Below are 24644 nucleotides of genomic sequence, written 5' to 3' on the forward strand. Positions count from 1 at the left end.
GCAGTGCGAAGCTACGGTGCCTGGTGTTTTGTCTCCTTCATCAACATATCACTGGGCCTAGATGGCTCGGAGTTCTGTGGAATTGGTATTTTGAAAGCGTAAGTATGAAGGAGCAAGGTTAATAAAAGAAACTTTAATCAGCTCGACCTACCCTCAATTAAAAAACCCAGTGCTCCACTCCCAAATTTCCTTGGAATTAAATGGTGACCCAGAAGTGCAGAACTGTGATTAACTGCTGAACACAATGAGACACCATTCTTTAGCAGTAGAAGCTTCCCAGTCCCAGTACCACTCAAAATGCAGCTGTGTGTTTAGGTATTAATTGCAGCCTATGCATGCGATGATAATTCCCTAGTTCCACTGCTGCTAGTCTCCAGACCATGGTGCTAGATGACACAATGTTGCAAGGAGTCTATCACTTGTTCTTGGATAGGTGTGGTGTTATCTATACAAATGTATGCTATAGGTTTGCAACTTTCAACTGACAAAGTGAAATAGCCTACCAAAAGAACATTGCTACAAATTCCAAAACATCCTTTTATATGGCAGGATAACGTTCTCCCAAATAACAATTTCACACGTAATCTGTTAAAAAAAGATCTCCGTCAGTGGGTTTCAAATTCGGGACCTTTAGAATGACAATCTGACACTCTACCAACTCACTTTTAATTACCATTTACGCATTTTCTACTAGACAACAGCACACATAACTAACTAAACTGGTGGTTTGGTTGATACTCTACCGACACACAATGCTTGGTATCGATCTGAGTGTCTGACATCTGGACGTTCAGGTGACAGTGCACAATATGGTATCCTACCTCATGGTCAGACATGGTCACCTGGAGCCTTCACGATGAGTATGACTGCCCTCATGTTCTCTTGCAGTCCAACAACACGCCACTGTCACATTTGGATATTGCACAATTTGAATAGCCAGCCAAATGGAGACTTACAATGATGCTTCCAATAAATCCCGTCATGTACTAATAGTTCCATCTCAAACGAGTATGTGGCATCTTCATGTCCTTCACAGAGACCAACTCAACATCGGGCACTGTTCGCGCCTCTTATATAACATACCATGGCTGGCAACACCACTAAACATGAACACTAAAGCACTTAGGTAGCTGTTCTACCTGTCAAAAAAACTTCAACTCTAATCATCCTTGTCAATGCCATTTGCATGTACAAATTTACACTTACATCCAACTATGTCTTTTGGGTGCTTCACTTTTTTTGTCAGGCTGCACATGTTTCTCAAAACGAAATATCTAACATTAAAGACTCAACAGACAACTTAAAATGCACCAGCTACCTGCAGGATAAAACTTGAGCTGACATCATGTAATTACATTAATCAAAAAGTCAAATTGTGGCGGATCCATATATGGAAGGAGCTTTCTTTATTGGAGAACATCATTTCAAATTAAAGTGTATTAAAATCTTTATTTTAGAGATAAGAAAAATATATTAAAAACTATAAATCAACACTTTTTCACAGGTTACAGACATATTTTATTCACAGGATATCATTTGAAACACTTAATCTGTCTTCCTCATCAATATAACAACCAAACAATACACATCATTGCAACATTCTACTCATTAGTCATTTTTGAAATACATCATTGCACTATGTGCTCAGTGATGGAATGTTTTTTTAATTAAAAGTTTACAGGTACAATGTAACAGTATCATTGGTACAAACATTTCTTTAACCACAGAAAATGTGGTTCAACTTCTTAAATGCATGAATGTAAAATAAAATCCTCTCTCATCCCCTCTCAACCATATACACAATACATATTTAAAAAAGCAGACCAAAGCAAATGAGTATTTACCAGCAACTGATTTATCCAACTATCTCAAACGCAACACTGCTTCTAATATGTATTTAACACACATTCAGTTAAGATACTGAGTGACAAAGATATGGCACAACAGTTCAACAATGAAAAAACAACCCATGGAGAAAAGTGACACTTCGCATCACTGTTCCAAAAGAATCATTTGGTGGTAACTTCTCCCCATACAAGATTGTAAGGAGTGTCACCACAGATGGTTATCTGGTGTTAATGAACACGGGTTGTCATTGCATTTTCCAGGTATTTGCTCTGAAGTACTTAACATCCTTCTTTACAGCACAAGTCCAGAGTTGCTTTTTTCCCTTTCTTTTGTATTGCTAGCATTAATATTGTTAATCACTCATTAGGAAGAAATTTGGAATCTGATGAAATTCTGAACACAATTCTGCTTCAGCCATCCCATCATCTTCACTATACACTGTATTACCAAAGCCATGCAGATAACACAGGCACTTTAGAAATTCTGTTTACCCATTAGATAGAAAAGAAACTTTAACTCTTAATAATTAATTCATATAAGTATTTCTTTGTAAAGCAAACACTGAAATGCAAGTTAATATACTCACATTGTTTTCAAACAAATAACTATAGTGGAAACAAGACATGAATCACTATTTTCAGTATTGATTTCTAACACATTAATACAGAAAATGCAATACCAATTTTGCACTTCTGCTATGGAGCTAAGGTTTTGCTACCTCATAATTCATATCTTAATTTATACGAAGTGAAATGGCACAGTAGTTTAGAAACTAACCTCTTATTAGAAATGAAAATGTTCAGATTAATTAGCCACTTGAAATAATGCACAGTTTCTATGTTTTACTTAATTTTTTCCCAGCAAACACACCATGATAGTTCCATGAGCAAATCACCAGTTGCTAACTTCCACACACCTTCCCAAATGAGTTAGTTAAATGCTGACCATCACGCTGACAAATGTCAAAATATCTTGGCCGAAAGCTTATGTGCTTGCTAGTATTTTTGTGGTGACTGTCTGCAAGTCAACATCACTATGCAATGAGTAGAAGTCTACTCTTTTCATAATATAATCTTTATCCTGGTCTGAACTTAGGTCAGAGAATTACTTCTGGATTTACTTGCAATAAATGTGGAACATTACAAGCAGTAACATTCCTTTTAATGAAAGAATTTTTTCTGTTATTCTCATACACTCCTCCTACAGTAGCTTATCTTCAGTGGAGTTAATTAAATATTTCTAATGACTATGAAAAATATAATTTTGATATTCTCTTGATATTAATATACAATACCAAAATAATGTTGTATATATTGCACACCATAGAAATAGAAAGCGATGACTAGCTTTCAGTTACTGCCCATAGTTAAGCCACAACTAATTCATTTGTAAACCACATGAGGTACACAGCAATTGAAACACTCACACTGAACAATTAGTTAATGGTAAAATAAGATTCTGAATGGTTTATTTATGTCACTTCATTTATCACTAAAAAAAAAAAAAAAGCTTAATGTTCATATAGTATGGAAAACTCTGGCAGAATGTAAATAACTTAGCAGTAAAGGTAACAACTCACAGCATAGTAGAGGCACTGAGTCATCTAAAGCACTTAAACAAGGTTGAAAAATTCACATCAAGTATTCAGTCTGGTTTATGTTTATGTGCGTGTTGACAACTCAAGTTCAATGCTTGAAATAATCCCAATAAATGGAAGACAAGGTACCCAGAAGAGGGAGGGACAACTGTGATCAGAAAAAGTGATAACTCTCTAATCTCTCTCACCGACAGTTACATATCCTCTTTATGGTCTTTGTTCTCCAAGGTCTCATATATTAACACTAATCAACACAGTTGCACATGAAGGTGCTGGGCAAGTAAACCGAAGGGCCCTCTACGCTGTTACTGTAGCAAGTAATTTAAAATTCTTTGAAATGATAAAAAACTAACAGAATATCATTTAAACAAAACACAGAAAACACATGGTAACTGTAATTACCTACTAGTCACTTATTCGTCCACAGTATTCCATAAATCTAATCAAAGGGAAGCCTTCAACAATATGAAATGAGTGAATGTTTATATTGTTAACAAGGAGCAGCTGCCAAACTTTTTTATTTTGTATACAGTCACAAACCTGCATTAAAGACAGCCAAGCAAATAGGGTGATTTTTTGGGATTTACATCATCACACACACACACACACACACACACACACACACACACACACACACACACGGAGCCACAGAACTGGAAGTGCAGGCTGGTCAGACACCAGGTGGATGGATAGCCGTGTGTGGGAAGGAGCTAAATAGCTGTAAGATATTAATACACAAAGTGGGCCTTGTGTATTCTAACAGCAGAGCCATTGACACGGACTAATTAAGAATAATAGGAGGGCAGCACCTCTGGTTAGAGAGCATGGGACGAGAGGGAGAAAGAGAGAGGGCCTTTTGGTGGGACGGACCTACGTCATGAGCAGCAGCAGCCAAGGCGAACGATGGGGTCGGCACAGCCACGCAGGTAGCAGCCAACACATCACAGATCATGGGCACTTGGGCAGTGCACATGCATCAGGTTACTCAGAGGATGCAGTGTATGACCATACTGACAGGCATCTCTACCCCTCCACCCAGGCTCTGAAGAATGCTTAACAATAATGCACAAATACCATCAATAATGTGGCAAGCAGCCCTTAACACTAAGTCATGCCAAGCACGTACAGGGAAAAGAGTAACAAAAGTTGGCAGCAGGACACACCAAGCAGATAGTGTTGGCAACAAGTCTTAGAGAAGTTTTAGAGAAGTTGTTGGCAGCAGTTGCAGGCAGGCAGCTGGTTGGATCTAATCACAGTTCATCACAGAGCTAGTCACCATATCAGATGTGCATTTAGGCAGTGGCAAACTACAAGAAGCTGTGGCAACTATCACCATAAGTAGGAGTTTCGCCCCACAACAGCAGAGTCCGAAGGGAGTGCTGGCGGGTGCAGGGTAACTCAGGGCTACAACAGCACACAGTGCAGATCTACCATGCACAGAGGTGCCCGAGCAGCCTGCACTTCACAGGTTTGAAACCAAGGGTCAGGGTTCAGCAGCAGCAGCAGACTTAGCAGAAGCAGCTGTAGCAGCAGCAGCCAAGGCGAACGACGGGGTCGGCACAGCCAAGCAGGTAGCGGCCAACACATCACAGATCATGGGCACTTGGGCAGTGCACATGCATCAGGTTACTCAGAGCAGCTCGACTCGTCTCGATACACTACAAGAAAAGTGGGTCATATTTAGTTGACATTGTTACAGCGTACTGTCCTGAATTTTAAAGTGTTACAATAGTTAAGTTTGGTAAGATAGCTCCTGTAGAAGCATCTTTATCTACCAGTGCTGTTAGATTGTCAGTTAAGATGGCTTTATGTACTACTTCCAAGGTATTAGAGCGGAATACATGAGACCTTAGGGACTACCTTAAGGACTTCATAGAGAACATAAATGCCACTTTTGAATTAGTCAAGCCAGAGGAACACAAAACCTTGCTGAAATTCATTAAAGCAAAAATAATTGGTGAGGCAAGGTCAAGACTGCGAACACGTGAAAGAACGGGTACATGGGAGAAAGAAAGTGTGTTCTGGAAGAAAGTTACCCGTCTAAACTGACAATGGACTACTACCGTTGCAAAGTGTTCTGAGCTAGGGAAGGGCAAGGAGAGCTAATTTTGTTGTGGGCAAATAGAATCAATCACATGCAGAGGGATTTTAGAGAAGCTGTAACTAGGCTTACAAATCAAGAGAATGTTAAAGGTGCCATAGAGTTGATGGACTTCTTGGGAAGAACTGGTTATATTCAGGACCTAAGTAACGGTAACAAACAATAGTAGGAAGCAGAAAATACAAAACTGGATTGGCAGCAGCAATGGAGTTAGATCTCCAAGAGGAAAGTATGATATTGTCAATGAAAGAAAACGGAAGGCCCCGAGGATAAAGTTTAATTGTGGAATGGACACAGTGAAGGTCTCAAAACAAGTTAAAGATTTAGAATGTTTTACATGTGGCTTGCAAGGACACAATGTGAGTAAATGCAGAACGAATAATCCAGAAGGCAGGTTCTGAGTCATGACAGGTAAAGAGTTCACTAACCAGGGTGACACCAATGCAGAAAGTTGAGCAAGACAGAGGAAATTGACTCCTATAGATGTCAGCAAATTTAGGGGAAATAATAAGGAAACCTACGGAGATTTATGCGAATGGAGATGTCTGCGAAGTAGCCTACTAGGTAATTGTGGCATCCCATCTATAAGGTAAAAAAATGTGAATTGTTTCAAGTGCAAGTGATTGGTGCATTATGCCAAGGGCTGCCCATGAAGTCATGTAGCATGCATAGAGAAAGAGCACAGTGTCAACACCAGGTAAAATGGGGAAGGCACGGGGAAACTAAGGAATGCCAAAGCCGTGCAGTTGGGCTCTATGGCTTTAAATAAACCCAAAGTTATGGTGATACACTGTGCAGCAAAAAATGATATTTTAGTGTTATATTGTGTAGGGTTAAGGAAGGAATTAAAATTGTAAGTAGACACAGGAGCACAGTTCTGTCTTTGGTATAGAATGACTATTACTGTAAACTGTCCAGAAAAAACAAAACAGAAAGGTTTGATCTGAAAGGTGTCATCAGCAAAGCAGTGGCAGTGAGAACAATACACATGCTGTGAAAATACACTCAAATGTGGATGGTGTTGAAAAAGTCGGGCGTAAGTTCCATGTGTATGGGTATCAGAATTAGACATACCATATGATGGGGTGATATGAAGAGACTTTCCCAACAGAGCATAAGGTCAAGTTACATTATGCAGAAAAGTCTTAAAACTGGAAGGACAACATATACCCTTGGTAGCAGAAGAGAAACCAAAAGCTTATGGGTTTGAAGGGGATCAAGAATTCAACAGGGCAATAGGGTTCTGACAGAAGAAAAAAAGTAATGCTGTTGAGAGTGGAAGGCAAGGTACCATGAGGAAGTGAAAGGGAAATAATTATCCTGAGACAGGAGATTGCACATAGTGTGCTTGTGCCTGAATCATTAGTGAGAGTTTGAAACGGCAAACGCATAGAGAATGCCTTGAAATTCAATTGAAGAATGTCAGGTTACTGACAGTGGAATAGAGCAATTAGAAAGAGTACACCAAGTAAAAGGCAGCACGGAAGCCACAAACAAAACAAAGTTGTGTTAGCGCTTTACAAAAACAGCTGAGAGTTTATCATTTAAAAGAGAGAGGAAAGAATGCATCACTGTTGGTGTGCACTGAGTACGAAGATGTATACCATCCACCAGGTGACAAATTGTCATACACCTATTGATAGCACTGGATCATGCAGGGAAGGTAGTGAATGCTAGACCATACCGGATCCCCAGAGCACTAAAAGAAGCTTTAAATGAGCAAATGCTGAAAGCTGACTTAACTGTCAAAGCGAAGAGTAGCTGGTATGCGCCATTATTATTAGTACCGAAAAAGACAGATTCCAGTGGCCAACAGAAGCGCAGAATCATAGTGGATTAAGCGATATTATTGTAGGCGGTGTGTAGCAAAGTACTTCTCGATGCTTTATTTTGCAGGCAGATACCATCGAATATTGACAGACGAGGACAGAGAGAAAACTGTGTTCAGTTCAAATTATCAGTATTATGAATATAAGATAATGCTGATACTGAAAGGAACCCCAGGATGCTTCCAGTGACATGTGAGTTCAGTTTTGGCAGAGTTGCAAGGAGCTTAATGTTTTGTTTATTTAGACAGTCTACAGATGAAACCTGCAGGGGCATAATGAGAAGCTTCAGGAAATCTTTGATAGGCTGTGAGAACATAGCCTGAAGTTGCAACCAGATAAAAGTGAGAAGAAAGGAAGTGATCTTCATAGGCCACTGTATTACGGAAAAAGGAATCTCACGGAACATGGCAAAAGTGGAAAAAACAAAGTTATTTCCACAGTCAAGAACGACAAAAGAATTGAAAAGGTTCTTAGGATTAATAAGGTACTACTGGCAGTTCACTGTACACATCAGCAAAATTGAAAAACCACTCCGTGAGTTATTAAAGAAAGGAGTGGAGTACAACTGGAGTTAACAACAAAATAATGCGGTCAAAGAACTGAAGGAGGAATTGATAAATCCTCCACAACTTCAGTACCCAGACTTCACAAAACTGTTTTTTCCACCACTGATGTTAGCAGCACAGGCTTGGGGACAGTTTTGTCACAAGGAAAGCAAGCTGGTGACCACTTGTCCACTGCATACGCATCCAGATCATTGAACAAGGTGGAACTAAATTGTAGCACTATGGAGAAAGAATTGCTGGCTATAATACATGAACTGAAACAGTTCTGACTGTACATATAGTGAGGAAAATTTACAGTGGTAACCAACAATAAGCTATTAAAGTGGATATTTAATGTAAAGGATCCGAGTTCGCGACTGCTGAAGTAGAGACTGAAGCTCAAAAAATATGATTATTTGGTAATATACAAACCAGGAAGGTTACCCTAATGTGTATGCTCTGAGGAGAATAATGCCCAGAAAGCTGAAGACACTAACGTGAAACAGAAGGTAGACACAGTGAAAATCCCTGTAGTGAAAGCAAGTGGAGAAAGCGACCCGTGAATGTGTGAAGGGTGCAGGTAACTCTAGAAATACGAAAGCATACAGATAGCGAAAAGGGAATCAGTCTACAAGATGAGAACAACATATTAAAAGAGATGCACGATAACCCCTTGGGAGGGCACCAAGGAATGCATAGGATATTAGAAAGAATAACAGCTTACAAGCAGTGGTGCAGAATGAAGCGTGACATTGAGGATTAGATAGAAAGGAGTCCGCCCTGTCAAAGAAATAGGCGCACACAAGCAAAAACAAGAATGCCTTTAGAAATTACTGATACAGCTGAGACAGTGTTTGAAAAATGTTCAATGGACATGGCAAGCCCTATGGACATATAAAGTACAGTAACAGGTATACGTTTACATTTCAAGATGATTTAAGTAAATTTACTGTAGCAGTTCCAAATGAAAGGCAAGACACAGATGCTGCCGCTGAAGCATTTGAGGGGCTCAGGCGTAAAGCATGGCAACTGACATTTTAGCCAAAAATGACTTACACCACTTATCATGTAGTATCTTGCTTGTTGAAATAAATAGATGAGTTAGTTTCCAAAAATTCTTCACAGATGGCAGCAGAATACAGCTTGTTTTTTTCCTGGTAAGTTGTGACATCTGCATGTATAACATAACTGTGAGAAAATGGCTACGGTCAGGAAGTTGAAGTTTGGAGGCATGAAGAATGGACAATTTTGCGATGTTAGAAAAGCTATTAAACGATGATTTTGAGGGTGATGACAATGATAAAGATCTAGACTACCACAAGACAGACTATGAAAGTAATGTCAGCAGTAATAATGAAGAAAGTAAAGTAAGTATTTACACTAACCTCATATTTTCCTTTTCATGTAAACAACAGTATCTACTGTAGTTAAGATGTTATACATGCTATGGATAAATGCAGATGTTATTTGTTGTAGTTACCATGTTATACATGCTATGGATTAATACAGAGAACTACAACTGTGTTATAAAATTCTCCTGTGCACATATTTGTGAGCATATTATGTTTTAAACCATGTAGCTTGCTTGTTTAGGTAATGTAATGTATCTACAAAATAATTTTCAGTGTATTTTTGATTAAGATTTGTTAATAAGAACTGTAGTAGAATTAAAATTGTAAATGAATTTCAGTGTGTTTTTCGAAGAAAATCTTTTTGTATTTAAATGACATTAGGCCTACGGATTTCTTTCTTTTTTTCTTTTAGAATAATGCAGATCCTAAGAAAGGCGAACAGAGTCACGGAAGAAAAAGGAAGAGGTGTATGAGCCAACAATGAAAATGCCAAGAAGCTCGCAATAGAGGTTTGCCTTATCTTCAGAAATGAGGGACAGGGAATGAGAGTCACAGCTGCAAGCCTGGTCCTAACTGTAACTGCAAAAAAAGGTTTTCAGTTATTCAATGAGGGAGAGAGAATGGCTATCTATCAGAAGTTTTGGACTAGGGGAAATTATGATTTTCAGAATGCCTACCTTCATGGTTGCATACAAGCAACCAAAACAAAGAGAACAACAAAGAAAACTGACAATCCATCAAGACAGAGCACAATTATAAGGTATTCTGTGATGTCATCTAGTGTAAAGCACATTGAAGTTTGTGAGACTGCGCTCTTTAATATTCGTGGACTGCAAGAAGTAGGGGCATTTAGAACACTTAACATCCAAAATAAAGGAATGTTGTAAAACCCCTTCAGGAGACGGAAGGTGAGAACACCAGCATCATTCCAAAAAGTATTTGAGTGCAGATAGTGAATTTGTCAACACTTTCATAAATAGACTGCCAACGAATACCAGTCATTACAAAAGAGTTGATAGTCCAAATAGGAAATTCATAAGCAAGGAGTACACAATAGAAATCTGTTATGATCAATACAAAGAAGAATGTGAACAACAACAAAAATTGCCTGTATCCAGTGATAAATTTTGATGGATTTTTGTAGGAGAGCACAACATAGCCTTTGAAAATCCTAAATCAGACATTTACAGAATATGCGATTGACTAAATATTAAAATAGAAAATGCAAAAAAGGAGAAAGACCAAAACTTATCAAAATCCTTATCTGCTGAACTTGAGTTACATCAGCGCAAAGCAAAAGCAGGACAGGATGTTATTACGCTAGCTACAAAAAAGTCAGAGAAAGATAAAGGTATTTACGACATTACGACTGACTTGCAGCAGGCCCTACCAACTCCCAAACTTTCAACTGGTCCTGCTTTCTACAAAAAGAAACTCTTCTTTTACAGTCATGGTGTCCATTCTTGTCCAGAAAAAACAAGGATATGTCTATGTGTGAGACGAAGGAAATGCAGGTAGAGGAGCTGATGAGATTGGCAGTTATTTCCTGAAGCACTTTGATGGACATGACATTCAGGGAGACAAGTTGATAGCCATACCTGACATCTGTGGAGGCCAAAACAAAAACTGGACCATTGTTACAGTATGGTCGAAACTTATAGCAGAAGGTAGATTCAAAATTGTCACATTTTCTATTCTGCAAATAAGGCATTCAATGTTGCCTTCCGATTGTGACTTCGACTTTGTTGAGAAATACATGTGGAATCACTGCCAGTGTGTATTCTCGCGAGTGGATACAGGTATTGAAGAAGTGTCCAAAGAAGAAACCTATGATTGTGTACTGTGCGACCACAGGTGATTTTGTGAAGATTTCAAACTTTCGCAACAGCTTCAATCAGGCTTATAAAACAGGTTCTGGCGAAAAGTTCGGAATTAGAAATGTTGTGAAGATGGATTTGTCAAGGCAGGAACACGAAAAAAATGGACGTATGTAATTCATACCATGGTGAAATGGATACTGTATCACTAAAGCGAAGAGTTCGTCCAGTACAGCTCCTCGAAGGCTTCAAATGTCCTCTACTATTTCTACACAGAGGTCCAAAACCAACTGACACTACCAAACTGAATGATGTTCTATCTTGTTTACCTTACATACCAGAAGTACATCATGCTTATTGCAAGACATTAAAAACAGCTGAGCAATCCAAGGCAAATGATGAGAGCAGTGACAGTGAAATCTGAATACCACTATTAGTGTTTTCAGTTATTAAAACTGTTAAATTTAATTACATTATGTCATTAATATGTTGGTTTAAATTATTATCAACTAACTTCATAATGTCTGATTCTCCTGTGGGAAACGAAAATTTTTTAATGCAAAGAATAACATGTTATCTACATTTTACATTCACGAATAACATGACATCTACCATATAATGTGTGTCAATGTGTTATGTATTGCTTCTTTTTTCGAATAAAGAAATTTATTTCCATTTTGTAAACCTTACCAGTGCATTCCTTAATGTTCAAATACTTAGTTAAAACTTGAAGAAAAGATATAACATAATAAAATGTGTTGTTATATTTTTGTGGAACTTCATATTCTAATATCTCTAAAATGCCAGTTACCACGTTTCACACCTGAGCCCCTCATTCGTGGAACATATTATACTCAAGATATAAAATTCCATCTGTTCTTTTAACAGGGGAAGGTTTGAAATTCTAAAGACATTCCCCCCCCCCCCCCCCCCCCCTAAGAGAAGTGCGTAAATTGTTAAACGTGAAGCATATACAACCTTCAGCTTAACATGCCAAATCTAATATTGCTTTGGGAAGAAGCCATCAAACACTAGCCAAATACTAAATCACTTCATAACAGGTAATCAAATTTCACAGGACAAATGGGTACCATATGCAGTCTTTGTGTTTAATACTACACCGCACAGCAGCACAGGGCACACACCATCCAAATTACCATGTAGGAAGGAAACTAATATACCAGGAGACTGCAACAAGACTCAGCACAGGTAAGTTACGAGGGCAGTTCAATAAGTAATGCAACACATTTTTTTTCTCGGCCAATTTTGGTTGAAAAAACCGGAAATTTCTTGTGGAATATTTTCAAACATTCCCGCTTCGTCTCGTATAGTTTCATTGACTTCCGACAGGTGGCAGCGCTGTACGGAGCTGTTAAAATGGTGTCTGTAACAGATGTGCGTTACAAACAACGGGCAGTGATCGAGTTTCTTTTGGCGGAAAACCAGGGCATCTCAGATAATCATAGGCGCTTGCAGAATGTCTACGGTGATCTGGCAGTGGACAAAAGCACGGTGAGTCATTGGGCAAAGCGTGTGTCATCATCGCCGCAAGGTCAAGCAAGACTGTCTGATCTCCCGCGTGCGGGCCAGCCGTGCACAGCTGTGACTCCTGCAAAGGCGGAGCGTGCGAACACACTCGTTCGAGATGATCGACGGATCACCATCAAACAACTCAGTGCTCAACTTGACATCTCTGTTGGTAGTGCTGTCACAATTGTTCACCAGTTGGGATATTCAAAGGTTTGTTCCCGCTGGGTCCCTCGTTGTCTAACCGAACACCATAAAGAGCAAAGGAGAACCATCTGTGCAGAATTGCTTGCTCGTCATGTGGCTGAGGGTGACAATTTCTTGTCAAAGATTGTTACAGGCGATGAAACATGGGTTCATCACTTCGAACCTGAAACAAAACGGCAATCAATGGAGTGGCGCCACACCCACTCCCCTACCAAGAAAAAGTTTAAAGCCATACCCTCAGCCGGTAAAGTCATGGTTACAGTCTTCTGGGACGCTGAAGGGGTTGTTTTGTTCGATGTCCTTCCCCATGGTCAAACGATCAACTCTGAAGTGTATTGTGCTACTCTTCAGAAATTGAAGAAACGACTTCAGCGTGTTCGTAGGCACAAAAATCTGAACGAACTTCTCCTTCTTCATGACAACGCAAGACCTCACACAAGTCTTCACACCCGAGAGGAGCTCACAAAACTTCAGTGGACTGTTCTTCCTCATGCACCCTACAGCCCCGATCTCGCACCATCGGATTTCCATGTTTGGCCCAATGAAGGACGCAATCCGTGGGAGGCACTACGCGGATGATGATAAAGTTATTGATGCAGTACGACGTTGGCTCCGACATCGGCCAGTGGAATGGTACCGTGCAGGCATACAGGCCCTCATTTCAAGGTGGCGTAAGGCCGTAGCATTGAATGGAGATTACGTTGAAAAATAGTGTTGTGTAGCTAAAAGATTGGGGAATAACCTGGTGTATTTCAATGCTGAATAAAACAACCCCTGTTTCAGAAAAAAAGTGTGTTGCATTACTTATTGAACTGCCCTCATACTAATATAAATCTTAAGTCGACATGCTAAAAGTGAGAACACAGGAAGCATACACAATTGCACTGGTATGGAAATGTACGAGAAGAAGCAAAATTTGGAAGGTAGCGAAGTAGGTGACAGGTTGTTGCTCTATGATGGGCATGGTAAATCTAGAAGGTTATATTCACAATGGCGAGGTCCATTTGAAGTATTGAAAGCTGAAAGCACTAATTAAAAGAAATAAGGAAACAAAATTTACTTGCCAATAGACTGAAACAATTCTTTTAAATTTCAGGTATGCTAATCTGATGGAAAATATTCCAACTTCTCATAATGGTAGCAACATACACACAATTGACATCAGCACACCTGCCACATGACTTTCAAGTTATGTAGTTTCCACCAACTTCAGCATTACACTATGATAACTTAGGTTGGTTGGTTTGGGGAAGGAGACCAGACAGCGTGGTCATCGGTCTCATCGGATTAGGGAAGGATTTGGAAGGAAGTCGGCCGTGCCCTTTCAGAGGAACCATCCCGGCATTTGCCTGGAGTGATTTAGGGAAATCACGGAAAACCTAAATCAGGATGGCCGGACGCGGGATTGAACCGTCGTCCTCCCGAATGCGAGTCCAGTGTCTAACCACTGCGCCACACCGCTCGGTTGATAACTTAGAACAAGTCTACATATACCGTACCACATGGAGAACTGTGATGTATGTAAACCTGGACTCTAAAGCAGAGCAATTTCAAAAAGTCTGAACGATACGTAATGCAGCAGTACAAAGGTGCAGAGAGACATACTACAACAACTGAATGTAGGATTAATAGTGTGTCTGTTATTAGATCAACAGGTAACACATGATGAAGAAAAAATTACAAGTCTGCACCAATTAGTACAACAGCTGACAAAGCATGAGAGATTAAGAAAAAGAGGAGTCTCAGGCCAGGTAAGTAAAATACTTTTTGGCAGACTAGATGAAGCAGATGCAGCATACAACAAGGAACATATAAATACCATGGAAATGGAAGGACCTCCAAGGTTGATGAAAAAATGTGGCAGTGGTGAGGACCACATTGTCTGGAGTAAATAGAATTGTTTATGCTTTAGAAGCAAATGAGCATGTCCCAAAGATGGGTGGAAACAGTGGAGTGTTTCATGAAAACACAGACATAGGGTTTAAGAGGGTAGCTCCATTCATAACCGTAACAGAACAGTTATTGCAGCTGTCGGTGATATTTGGCCAGATATAGGAGGAATATGAGCAAATGAACGCAATTGCAAATGCACAAAAGAGGATACTGCAGCCTCATGTAATGAATCCTGTACAGATTGTGAAATATTTAAGTTTGATATGTGATGAACTAAAAGACATTAAGTTTTCTGTTCCTCTTGCTGAATAATCTGGTTATTTACTATTAAGAATAACTGAGTTAAATGGTTTTCATTCGGTTGTATATTAGGATATGTAATCAATATCTTATTTACTGATAACTATGCTTTTAATTTGTACAGAGTACTTCCATTATCTACAGAAATTCCTCAAATGAAGGAAAATACGTTTAGAGTTCTTGCTGACAGAAGAGTCCAAACAGCAATATGTGAAACTTTCAATGGAGCAGTTGAACTGTAAAGAAGAGAGAAAAAAAAATAAGATGACTGTGTAGACAGTTCTTCACATTAATATCAATATTTGACCCAGAAGAGTGTGAAGCAAAATTATTGCAACCAATAAGAGAAATCCTAGAAGATTCCTTGACAAAACAGTCCCACTGAATCAAAGCACTGGACACATCTGAACAGTAATGAATGGTTATACTTAGCTGCAAAGGAGTTTTATGTGAGAAAGAAGCATCTAAGGACCTAGTAATGGAAGATACTGGTAAAATAATTTTTTATAGTAAGTGCAAAGATTACGGAATGAGATTATTCATACAGATAATGTGATTCTCAGTTAAAACCACAAAGAACGACATAATACCACAAATCAGTTTAGAATCAGACTGCTGAATTGTAAATGAAGGGAAGGAATATATTTCTGTGTTAAGATTAGACTTATCATTAGACACTGACCACATTAGTTATAGTAATGTGTTGTTGTAAGCATTGAAAATTTTGTAAGAAGTATCCCAGAAGTATATGGAAATACTTTGATGATCTTGATTGTTGTGGGAAAATACATGTATGAACCACTATTTTAAATCAACGTCCCGAGATCAGTATAGCTCAGAGACCCCTCAACTGAGAGATTGAAATAGTTATTTACGAAAGGAGTGCTAATGAATGAGTCAATAGCCTTTAGAGATAAATGCTAAGATCAAAAGAACTTTGTAAACTACATCAGTAAAATGTAATTGTTGTCACTGAAGGAAAAGTATATGAAATCAACATACTTTTTACAATGTGGAATAACTGAATGTAATGCATGAAATGAAATATTAATATCAATGTATAAAATGTGTTTCAATGTAATAGAAGAAACTTAAATAAAATTAGTGTAACAAAATCAATGAATGTAAAAATCTTTAATGTAGCTATGCCAAAGGCAAATAATGGCCATTTCTGTGACAGGGGAGATGTTATATCCATAAGGAAAGTCAAATCTGAAGTACAATGTATAATACCAAATTAAGCACAATGTTAGTAGCAGTGGTAACCTATTAACTCTCGGGATGTAGCATGAGGAGCCACAGATCCAGAAGCAAGCTCATGAGACACCAGGCAGATGGACAGCTGTGCATAGTAACGAGCAAAAGAGCTGTAAGATATCAACACACAAAGAGGGCCTTGTGTATTCTGACAACAGAGCCATTGGCACAGACTAATTAAAGACAATAGGAGGACAGCATTTCTAGTTAGAGAGAGAGTGTGGGATGAAAGAGAGTGGGCCATCTGGTGGGACTGCACTAAATCATGATAAGCCAATGAAGGCTTAGGACACAGTGTATGACCATACTGAGAGAGTCATCTCTACCCCTCCATCCAGTCTCTGAAGAATGCTGAACAATAATGCACAAATACAGCCCATAATGTGGCAACCAGTGCTTCACACTAAGGCATGCCAAGCAAGTGCAGGGAAGAGACTAACAAAATTTGGGAGCAGGATGCTCCAAGCATATAGTGTGGCGAGCTGTCTCTGAGCAGCTTTAGAAAAGTTGTTGGCAGGAGCTGCAGGCAGGCATGCAGGCATCTAGGTGGATTTAGTGAGAGTCCACTGCAGAGTTAGCAACTGGATCACATGCACAGTTAGGCAGCAGCCAAAGGACTGTATTTTGTGGTGTGGGTTTCCTTAAAGCAGAAGGAATGGTGTTAGTCAGTCACCATCTCTGTATCAGACTTGACCATTTTGTGGACACGTCTTATCTAGAGCAACTGGGTTGATTTGCTTAAATTTAAATAAATCTCAAATTGCTGAATGTTCTGAAGAGTTAAATTCAATTAACTCCAGCCTTTTACCTATCACAAAGGAGACTGCAACATCTTAGCCAGGTCGAAGTCTCCCTCACACTATGGCCAACCAGATGAGTCTTTTGTTACAAACCGTGTCACTCAATCACAGGCAAAAACCCACATTTGGGACATGACAACAGGCACTTTGCTTTGTTTAAAACTGTATAAAATGTATAGATGAAGAAATCAATATGAAAATTAAAATTCATTATATAACATCTCATTGTAAATACAAATAAAATATATAAATCTTTGTAAAATGTTTAAATTACTCTAATGGAGGAAAATCTTTTGCAGAATGAATCTGTAATGAGTTACAGTCTCTCAGTTCTTCATGTGGACTGGAAGATTCCGAAACACTGTGTGTTGGCACTGATCCCAAGCTACACATTGGTTTGATATAATCTGATAACATAATTTGTTTTGGATGTGAATTGTGTTTTCTAAGAGAACTCCACGAAAGATTTTCCTTTGGAGTGGTAAAATTGGTTGGTGAGGATGGCAAACTACACCAATACTCTTTTGTCCTTTTAGTTCCCGACTTAAACTGCGCACCTAAGGCCTTACGTGACGAATCTTGCTTTTTCTGATAACTCTGTTTCCACCTTGAAGTGTCTCTCTCCTCACATAAGAAATCTGGTGAGGCTGACAATCCTGGCAAATCAAAAATGTTTGAAGCTGCAATAGATTTGACTTTACTGTTTTGTCTAGACATCTGAGATGTGTAGGAGTTGACTGCATGTACAGGCGAACTCGGTGAGCCACCAGAATACATGGATACAGGACTGTAATTGGGGACTTTCAGTTTTCGAATATCCGACCAATTAATGCACTGCTTCTGAGACTCCCTGTAAGACTGTCCCTGATCACATATCTCCACAGATTCTACCTCCATCTTCTGTGAAGCCACATCTGGCATTGCCAGTTTGTCTTCAGTGACAGAGTGAGAAAATCCATTAACAAACTCAGTTTTTAAAAGTTTTGCACCTGGTGGACATTTATCACTGGGAATGACATCCTCTGCAAAACAGCCAGTTCCTCTTTCATGGCAAGTGATGGGAAGATCAGTCTGCAACAACAAATTAATTTCAAGAAATCAAACTTAAACAGCTGTTGACACTATCATCTACTTAATACTTGCCCTCAAGACAATCATTTCCAATGTCTAAAGAAACATACAAGGCAGCGCATAAAAAATGGGCACATGACAGCAACAGAATGAAATATGTTATTAATAGTTGGATACACAATTTCTTATAAGTTAGATAGTCTCACACATATGTCATCATCTTGGTTTACAATTATTGTCAAATGTCTAATACTATTGTGTGATTAAAATAACTTGCGACTTGACAGTGTAGGGGACACAGTCAATTAGTCAGGTAACTACAGTGACAAACTAGCTTTCCCTACCAAGTCACCAAAAGGTGGGCAGGTATAGTACACCATGCTGCGAGTGAACAGTAGCATGTGGTGCTGATCATTTGCTTCCAGGTTTTCTCAGCTCTCATACGCAATTATAATGTACTCGAGTACTGAAGTATCCTGTGTTCGTCAGCTGTTGTTGTGAACTAATCATTTTGTAATAATGTTGTTTTTGTAGCTATTTCATACATTTGAACACAAGGATCACCTGAAACATCTGCATCTACATCTACACGATTACTCTGCTAGTCACAATAAAGTGCCTGGCAGAGCATTCAATGAACCATTGTCAAGCTGTCTGTCTACCATTCCACTCTCTTATGGCACATGGGAAAAACGAGCACTTAAATTTTTCTGTGCGAGCCCTGATTTCTCTTATTTTATTGTGATGACAATTTCTCCCTATGTAGGCGAGTCCCAACAGAATGTTTTCAAAATCAGAGAAGAAAACTGGTGATTGAAATTTCATGAGAAGATCCCGTCGCAACAAAAAACACCTTTGTTTTAATGATTGCCAATCCAATTCATGTATCATGTCTGTGGCACTATCTCTCCTATTCTGCGATAATACAAAATGAGCTGCCCTTCTTTTAACTTTTTCAATGCCATCCGTCAGTCCCACCTGATGCATATCCCACACTGCACGGCAGTACTGCAGAACAGGGCAGACAAGTGTGGTGTAAGCAGTCTCTTTAATAGATTTGTTGCACCTTCTAAGTGTTCTGCAATGAATCACAGTCTTCGGTTTGCTCTACCCACAACATTATCTATGTGATCGTTCCAATTTAGGTTATTTGTAATTGTAATCCCTAAGTATTTAGTCTAATTTACAGCCTTCAAGTTTGTGTGAACTATTGTGTAATCGAAATTTAGCAGATTTCTTTTAGTACTCATGTGAGTAACTTCACACTTTTCTTTATTCAGGGTAAATTGCCACTTTTCGCACCATATTTATATCTTATCTAAATCATTTTGCAAGTCGTTTTGATCATCTGATGACTTTACAAGACGGTAAATGACAGCATCGTCTGCAAACAATCTATGTGGGCTACTCAGATAGTCTCATACATCATTAATATAGATATGGAACAACAGAGGGCCTATAACACTTCCTTGGGGAACGCCGGATATTACTTTTGTTTTGCTCGATGCCCTTCCGTCTATTACTATGAATTGTGACCTTTCTGATAGAAAATCACAAATCCAGTCGCACAACTGAGGTGATATTCCACAGACACGCAGCTTGGATAGAAGACGCTTTTGAGGACTGGTGTCCAAAGCCTTCTGGAAATCTAAAAATATGGAATCAATTTGACATCATTACTTCATGATTATAAAGAGCTAGTTGTGTTTCACAAGAATGATATTTTCTGAATCCGTGCTGACTATGCGTCAATAAATCATTTTCTCCAAGGTAATTCATAACGTCTGAACACAGTATATGTTCCAAATCCCTAATGCAAATTGACATTAGTGATATGGGCCTGTAGTTCAGCAGATTACTCCTGTTTCCCTTTTTGGATGTTGGTGTGACTTGAGCAATTTCCCAGTCTTTAAATATGGATCTCTCTGTGAGCGAGCATTTGTAAATAACTTAAATATGGAGCTATTGTATCAGCATACTCTGGAAGGAACCTGAGTGATATACAACCTGGGCAGGAGGTTTTACCTTTATTAAGTGATTTAAGCTGCTTTGCTACACCGAGGATATCTACTTCTGTGTTTCTCATTTTGGCAGTTGTTCTTGATTGGAATTCAGGAATATTTACTTCATCTTCTTTGGTGAAGGCATTTCAGAAAACCGTGTTAAATAACTCTGCTTTAGTGGCACAGTCATCAGTGACTTCACCGTTGTTATCACGCAGTGGAGGTACTGATTGCGTCTTGCCACTTGTGTGCTTTAGGTATGACCAGACTCTCTTTGGGTTTTCTGCCAGATTCCGAGACAGAGTTTCGCTGTGGAAATTATTATAAGCATCTCGCACTCAAGTATGCGCTGTCTTTCGAACTTCAGCAAAACTTTGCCAATCTTGGGGATTTTGCGTTCTTTTAAATTTGGCATTCAGCCTAGCAGCAACTGCCTTGTGGTCGCTAATCCCTGTATCCATCATGATACTCCCTATTTGTCCAGGATTATTTGTTGCTAAGAGGTCAAGTATGCTTTAGCAACCATTTATGTTTCAATTGGGCTCATGAACTAATTGTTCAAAATAATTTTCTGAGAAAGCATTCAGTACAATTTCAGATAAGGTTTATGCCTGCCACCAGCTTAAACATATAATTTTCCCAACATATCGAGAGTAGATTACGGTCACCACCGACTATAACTATTTGAAATGAGACTCAAGTTTTCTTTCAACTGTTGAGCAACTATATCTTCTGAGTCAGGGGGTTGATAAAACGATCCAATTAATAGTTCAGTCCGATTGTCAGATATAACCTCTACCCATATATTTCGCAGGAACTATCTACTGCAATTTCACTACAAGGTAAACTACTTCTGACAGCAATACTCCCCCCGCCAACTGTATTTAACCTATCCTTTCTGAACACTATTAGGTCATTTGAAAAAATTTCGGCTGAGCTTATTTCTGTACCAGTAACTATTTTAGCTTCAGTGCTTTCTATTAGGGCTTGGAGCTCTGGTTCTTTTCCAACACAGGTACGACAATTTACAACTACAACACTGATAATTTCTACAACTACCTTACTATGTTTTACCTGCCCCCTTTTAGATGGATGCCCTTTCTGTGGTTTCCTGAGACCCTTCAAGCCAAAAAAATGCCCAGTCCCTTCCACACAGGCCCCACTACCTGTGTAGCCACTTCCTGTGTGTAGTGAGATGCAGTCATCCAAGAATACGGTCACCTGCTTCAAGAGTATTGAGGATGGAAAGTGGAATTACAATCTATGACCAAAGCTGTGAATTTGTGAGCAGTGTGTGCAAGTACTTTTAACTGGGATGTAATATTTGTGGACTCATTCTAGATGTTAAATAAGTGGAGGACAGAACAGGCCTGAACATTTATTGTCTATGATACTGAGAACTAAAGAAAATGGGAAGGAAGTAGGTTGGGAAAAGTTGGCAAGAAAAGTAGTTATGACAGATGAGTAACCAAGATGGATGCATTCCATCAGTATACAATACACAGACAAGTAGACGGTTACCATCAATGCCAGGAATACCCTACTTCAACAAAATTCTTTTCAGGTTGAAAGAAACTGTGTTTGGTTTCTGTCATGAGAGGCTTTCATCTCTGACATCTATTATCAAAAGAAGCGACAGTGTCTCAGAGATGTCAGTATTTGTATGTCATTAGATACATTTTGTTTGGAGACACTGATTTGCTAAGACATGGGTCAATGTATGTCACACATTAACAAAAACCTAGGCGAATCACACAGTACAAGTAATAACACAAGCACCAAAAGGTAAGTTTTACTGGATAATCATCCTTCACATTGTCTCAGTTCATAGCTTCATACTTAACTGCTTGTTGCTGTTTACTTCCATGAAGCAAAGCAACTATCATGAGGAACTGAGCACCATTGTTCTCACAGAATGGTTTGCTAATTTTCTGCTAAAAGCACATGCAGCCCGAAAAAAGTATGATCCACAGATTTCAGCTGTATTTTTAATATTATGCATCTAGCAACTAACAACCAAACCCAAAAAAGTTGACTAACATTAAGCGTTCTAAGAGTGTAATTTTCTTGCTCAGTGACAAACATATTTACAGAGACAGTACTATTTTAATATGTGCTTAATTTTAATTGTCATCACTGAATTTGGCCACGAGTTAAGTGAACTTAGCCCCTTACCTCAGAAGCAGAAGAGAACCCACTGCGGGATTAGAGAATGTGAGGGAGTAATGTTTCATTGTATGTCTTCCGGTACTGACAACTGACGAGTGTGTATGACTCTACCTATCAGCTGCTACAGTACAAATTTTGACCCATAAGTAACATGGATTTGTGTGCGCACATTACAGAAATGTGCATCTTTAAATGTGGTACATGTTTGTGAAAGGAATATGAAATTAAATTAAGGCTGTTGTAATACAAGACAGAATGTAGAAAAACACACATTCTAAACATTTAGTGAACATTTATGATCATGTCTCATATTACATAACGCATTTAAATATGAACTACAGTCACTGTTATTAATCAATCATCCACCCACATACGCAAAACAATACTTCATCGAGCAATTACAGTGTCATCTTTGATATCCCTGAGGTGCAACAACTTGAAACAGAGATCAGTTGACATGAAGTGTTCCAAGTGAAGCTGCCTTTTAACAATCAGTAACACACTAATTTATGTCAGTTACCAACTAATAACAAGATCAGTACATACAGGGCTTGAGGTGCCACCCTACAACGTCAGTACTGGCTCCTGAACAAAAACGTTTGACAATCACTGAAGTAGGGCCAGGCTTCCTCCATACCATACCCACTTCCACCCGATATAACATCATCTATGCACCCAGGTAAAAATAATGTGGCCAAAAACAATAAAAAAAAATTTCTCTTACGGAATTCAGGCTAAGAAGCTACTGCAAAAGTGTCGTAGGCCTGGTCCTTGTATGGTTGCTGGAAAAATAGATCAAACAGATGTTGTAGGAAAGTTCTTGTAGAATATAAATATTTTTGGATTAAAGGAGAGAACTCACAGAAATCCACATGTGTTCTCAACAGGTACACACAAAAGAAATAACGAATAATGCTTACTAGCTTTTGGAATTATCCTTTGATGAACTGCAACCCCCCCCCCCCCCCACACACACACACACACACGCGAGAGCGCGCACACACGCGGGTGCGGGCGCGCACGTACCTACATGGTGAATGAATGCTACAATAATGGCAGGTGGTGGACTGGTTGTGGTGGGTAGGGTGGGTAAAGAAAGAGTTGGCTAATGGCTCGGACGGAGGCATGCAGATTGCTGGCTGGGATTTAGGAGGGAGAAGTGGTGAGTGTATAGACTTTCATGACTATAGCAGCCAATGAGAAGCAGTACATGTTCAAGGCAGCATGGGAGATGTGAATTAGAAGAGGGTGACAGGACATGAAGGGGAAACAATTGGGTGGAGGGTGTGGAGACAGTGGGTCATCTGAGATTGAGGCCAGGACAACTACAGAAGCAGATGATGTGTTGTAAGGCTAACACCCATCTGCATAGTTCAGAGAATCTGGTGGTGGAGGGAAGGATCCAGATGGCTCAAGCTGTGAAACAGCCATTGATTGTGTTCAGCTCCATGATGTGACAATAGTTTGGTGTTGGCCATTCATTCTGGTGGGCAGTTGGCTTATAGCGATACCATGTGAAAGGCTGTGCAGTGTTTGCAGCAGAGTTGGTGTATGATTCAACTGCCTTAAAAGGTGGCCCAGCCTCTGATGGGGTAGGTTGCACCTTGGTCTGTCTCAGGAATGTGATCCCTGTAACAAGGATTTGGGTGTGAGAGTGGCATAAGAATGGATTAGGATGTTGTGTAGGTTGGTGGGCAAATGAATGCCAGTTTAGGAGGGATGGGAACAATCTTGGGTAGGATGACCCTTGTTTCAGGGCAGAATGAGAGATGAAGCCCTGGCAAAGGATATAGTAGCTGTTTCTTGGGGTTGAAGGGAGGATCGGGGTGTGTGAGGAATGGCACAAGGAATCTGACTGGGGACTAGGTTTCTTTTGGGGGAGTTCTTGTCACCGCAGACACATTGTCCATAGGTAGCTAGGCTGAATGGAAGGCACTTCATTGACATCTTCATATCTGGACTCAGGCCCAAGGCCCTATCCACATTCCTTTAAAACCTCTACACATTTTCTCCCATCCACTTCACTTCACCTGGTTCTCCTCTAAAGTACACATCACCTTCTTGGACATTGACTTCCATCTTTCTGAAGGCTCCATCCACACCTCCGTCCACATTGAACTCACCAATCACCAACAGCACATGCATTTTGGACAGCTGCCACCTCTTCCACACACACACACACACACACACACACACACACACACACACACACACACAAAACACCCTCTCCCACACAACCTATCCACCTGTGGACTATATATCTGCAGTGACGAGAAATACCTTGTTAGTATGCTGAGGGTCTAACAAAGGCCTTCAAAGACAGGCAAT

The 24644-nt window shown here is 39.5% G+C and overlaps 1 protein-coding gene across 1 annotated transcript in view; it reads right to left on the minus strand.

Annotated features, from left to right (window-relative positions):
- Positions 1 to 1497: 1497 nt before the first annotated feature.
- The window catches only part of LOC124789711, a 106743-nt gene continuing 83596 nt past the window's right edge, over positions 1498 to 24644 (minus strand). Inside the window, exons 5-6 of the mRNA XM_047257162.1 lie at positions 18063 to 18144; positions 1498 to 5103 (exon numbers count right to left, since the gene is read on the minus strand). Of these exons, the coding sequence (XP_047113118.1) occupies positions 5072 to 5103; positions 18063 to 18144 (114 nt within the window). The 3' untranslated portion in view covers positions 1498 to 5071. The remainder of the gene's footprint in view (positions 5104 to 18062; positions 18145 to 24644) is intronic.

Source organism: Schistocerca piceifrons, chromosome 3, assembly GCF_021461385.2.
Source record: "Schistocerca piceifrons isolate TAMUIC-IGC-003096 chromosome 3, iqSchPice1.1, whole genome shotgun sequence".
Classification (NCBI taxonomy): domain Eukaryota; kingdom Metazoa; phylum Arthropoda; class Insecta; order Orthoptera; family Acrididae; genus Schistocerca; species Schistocerca piceifrons.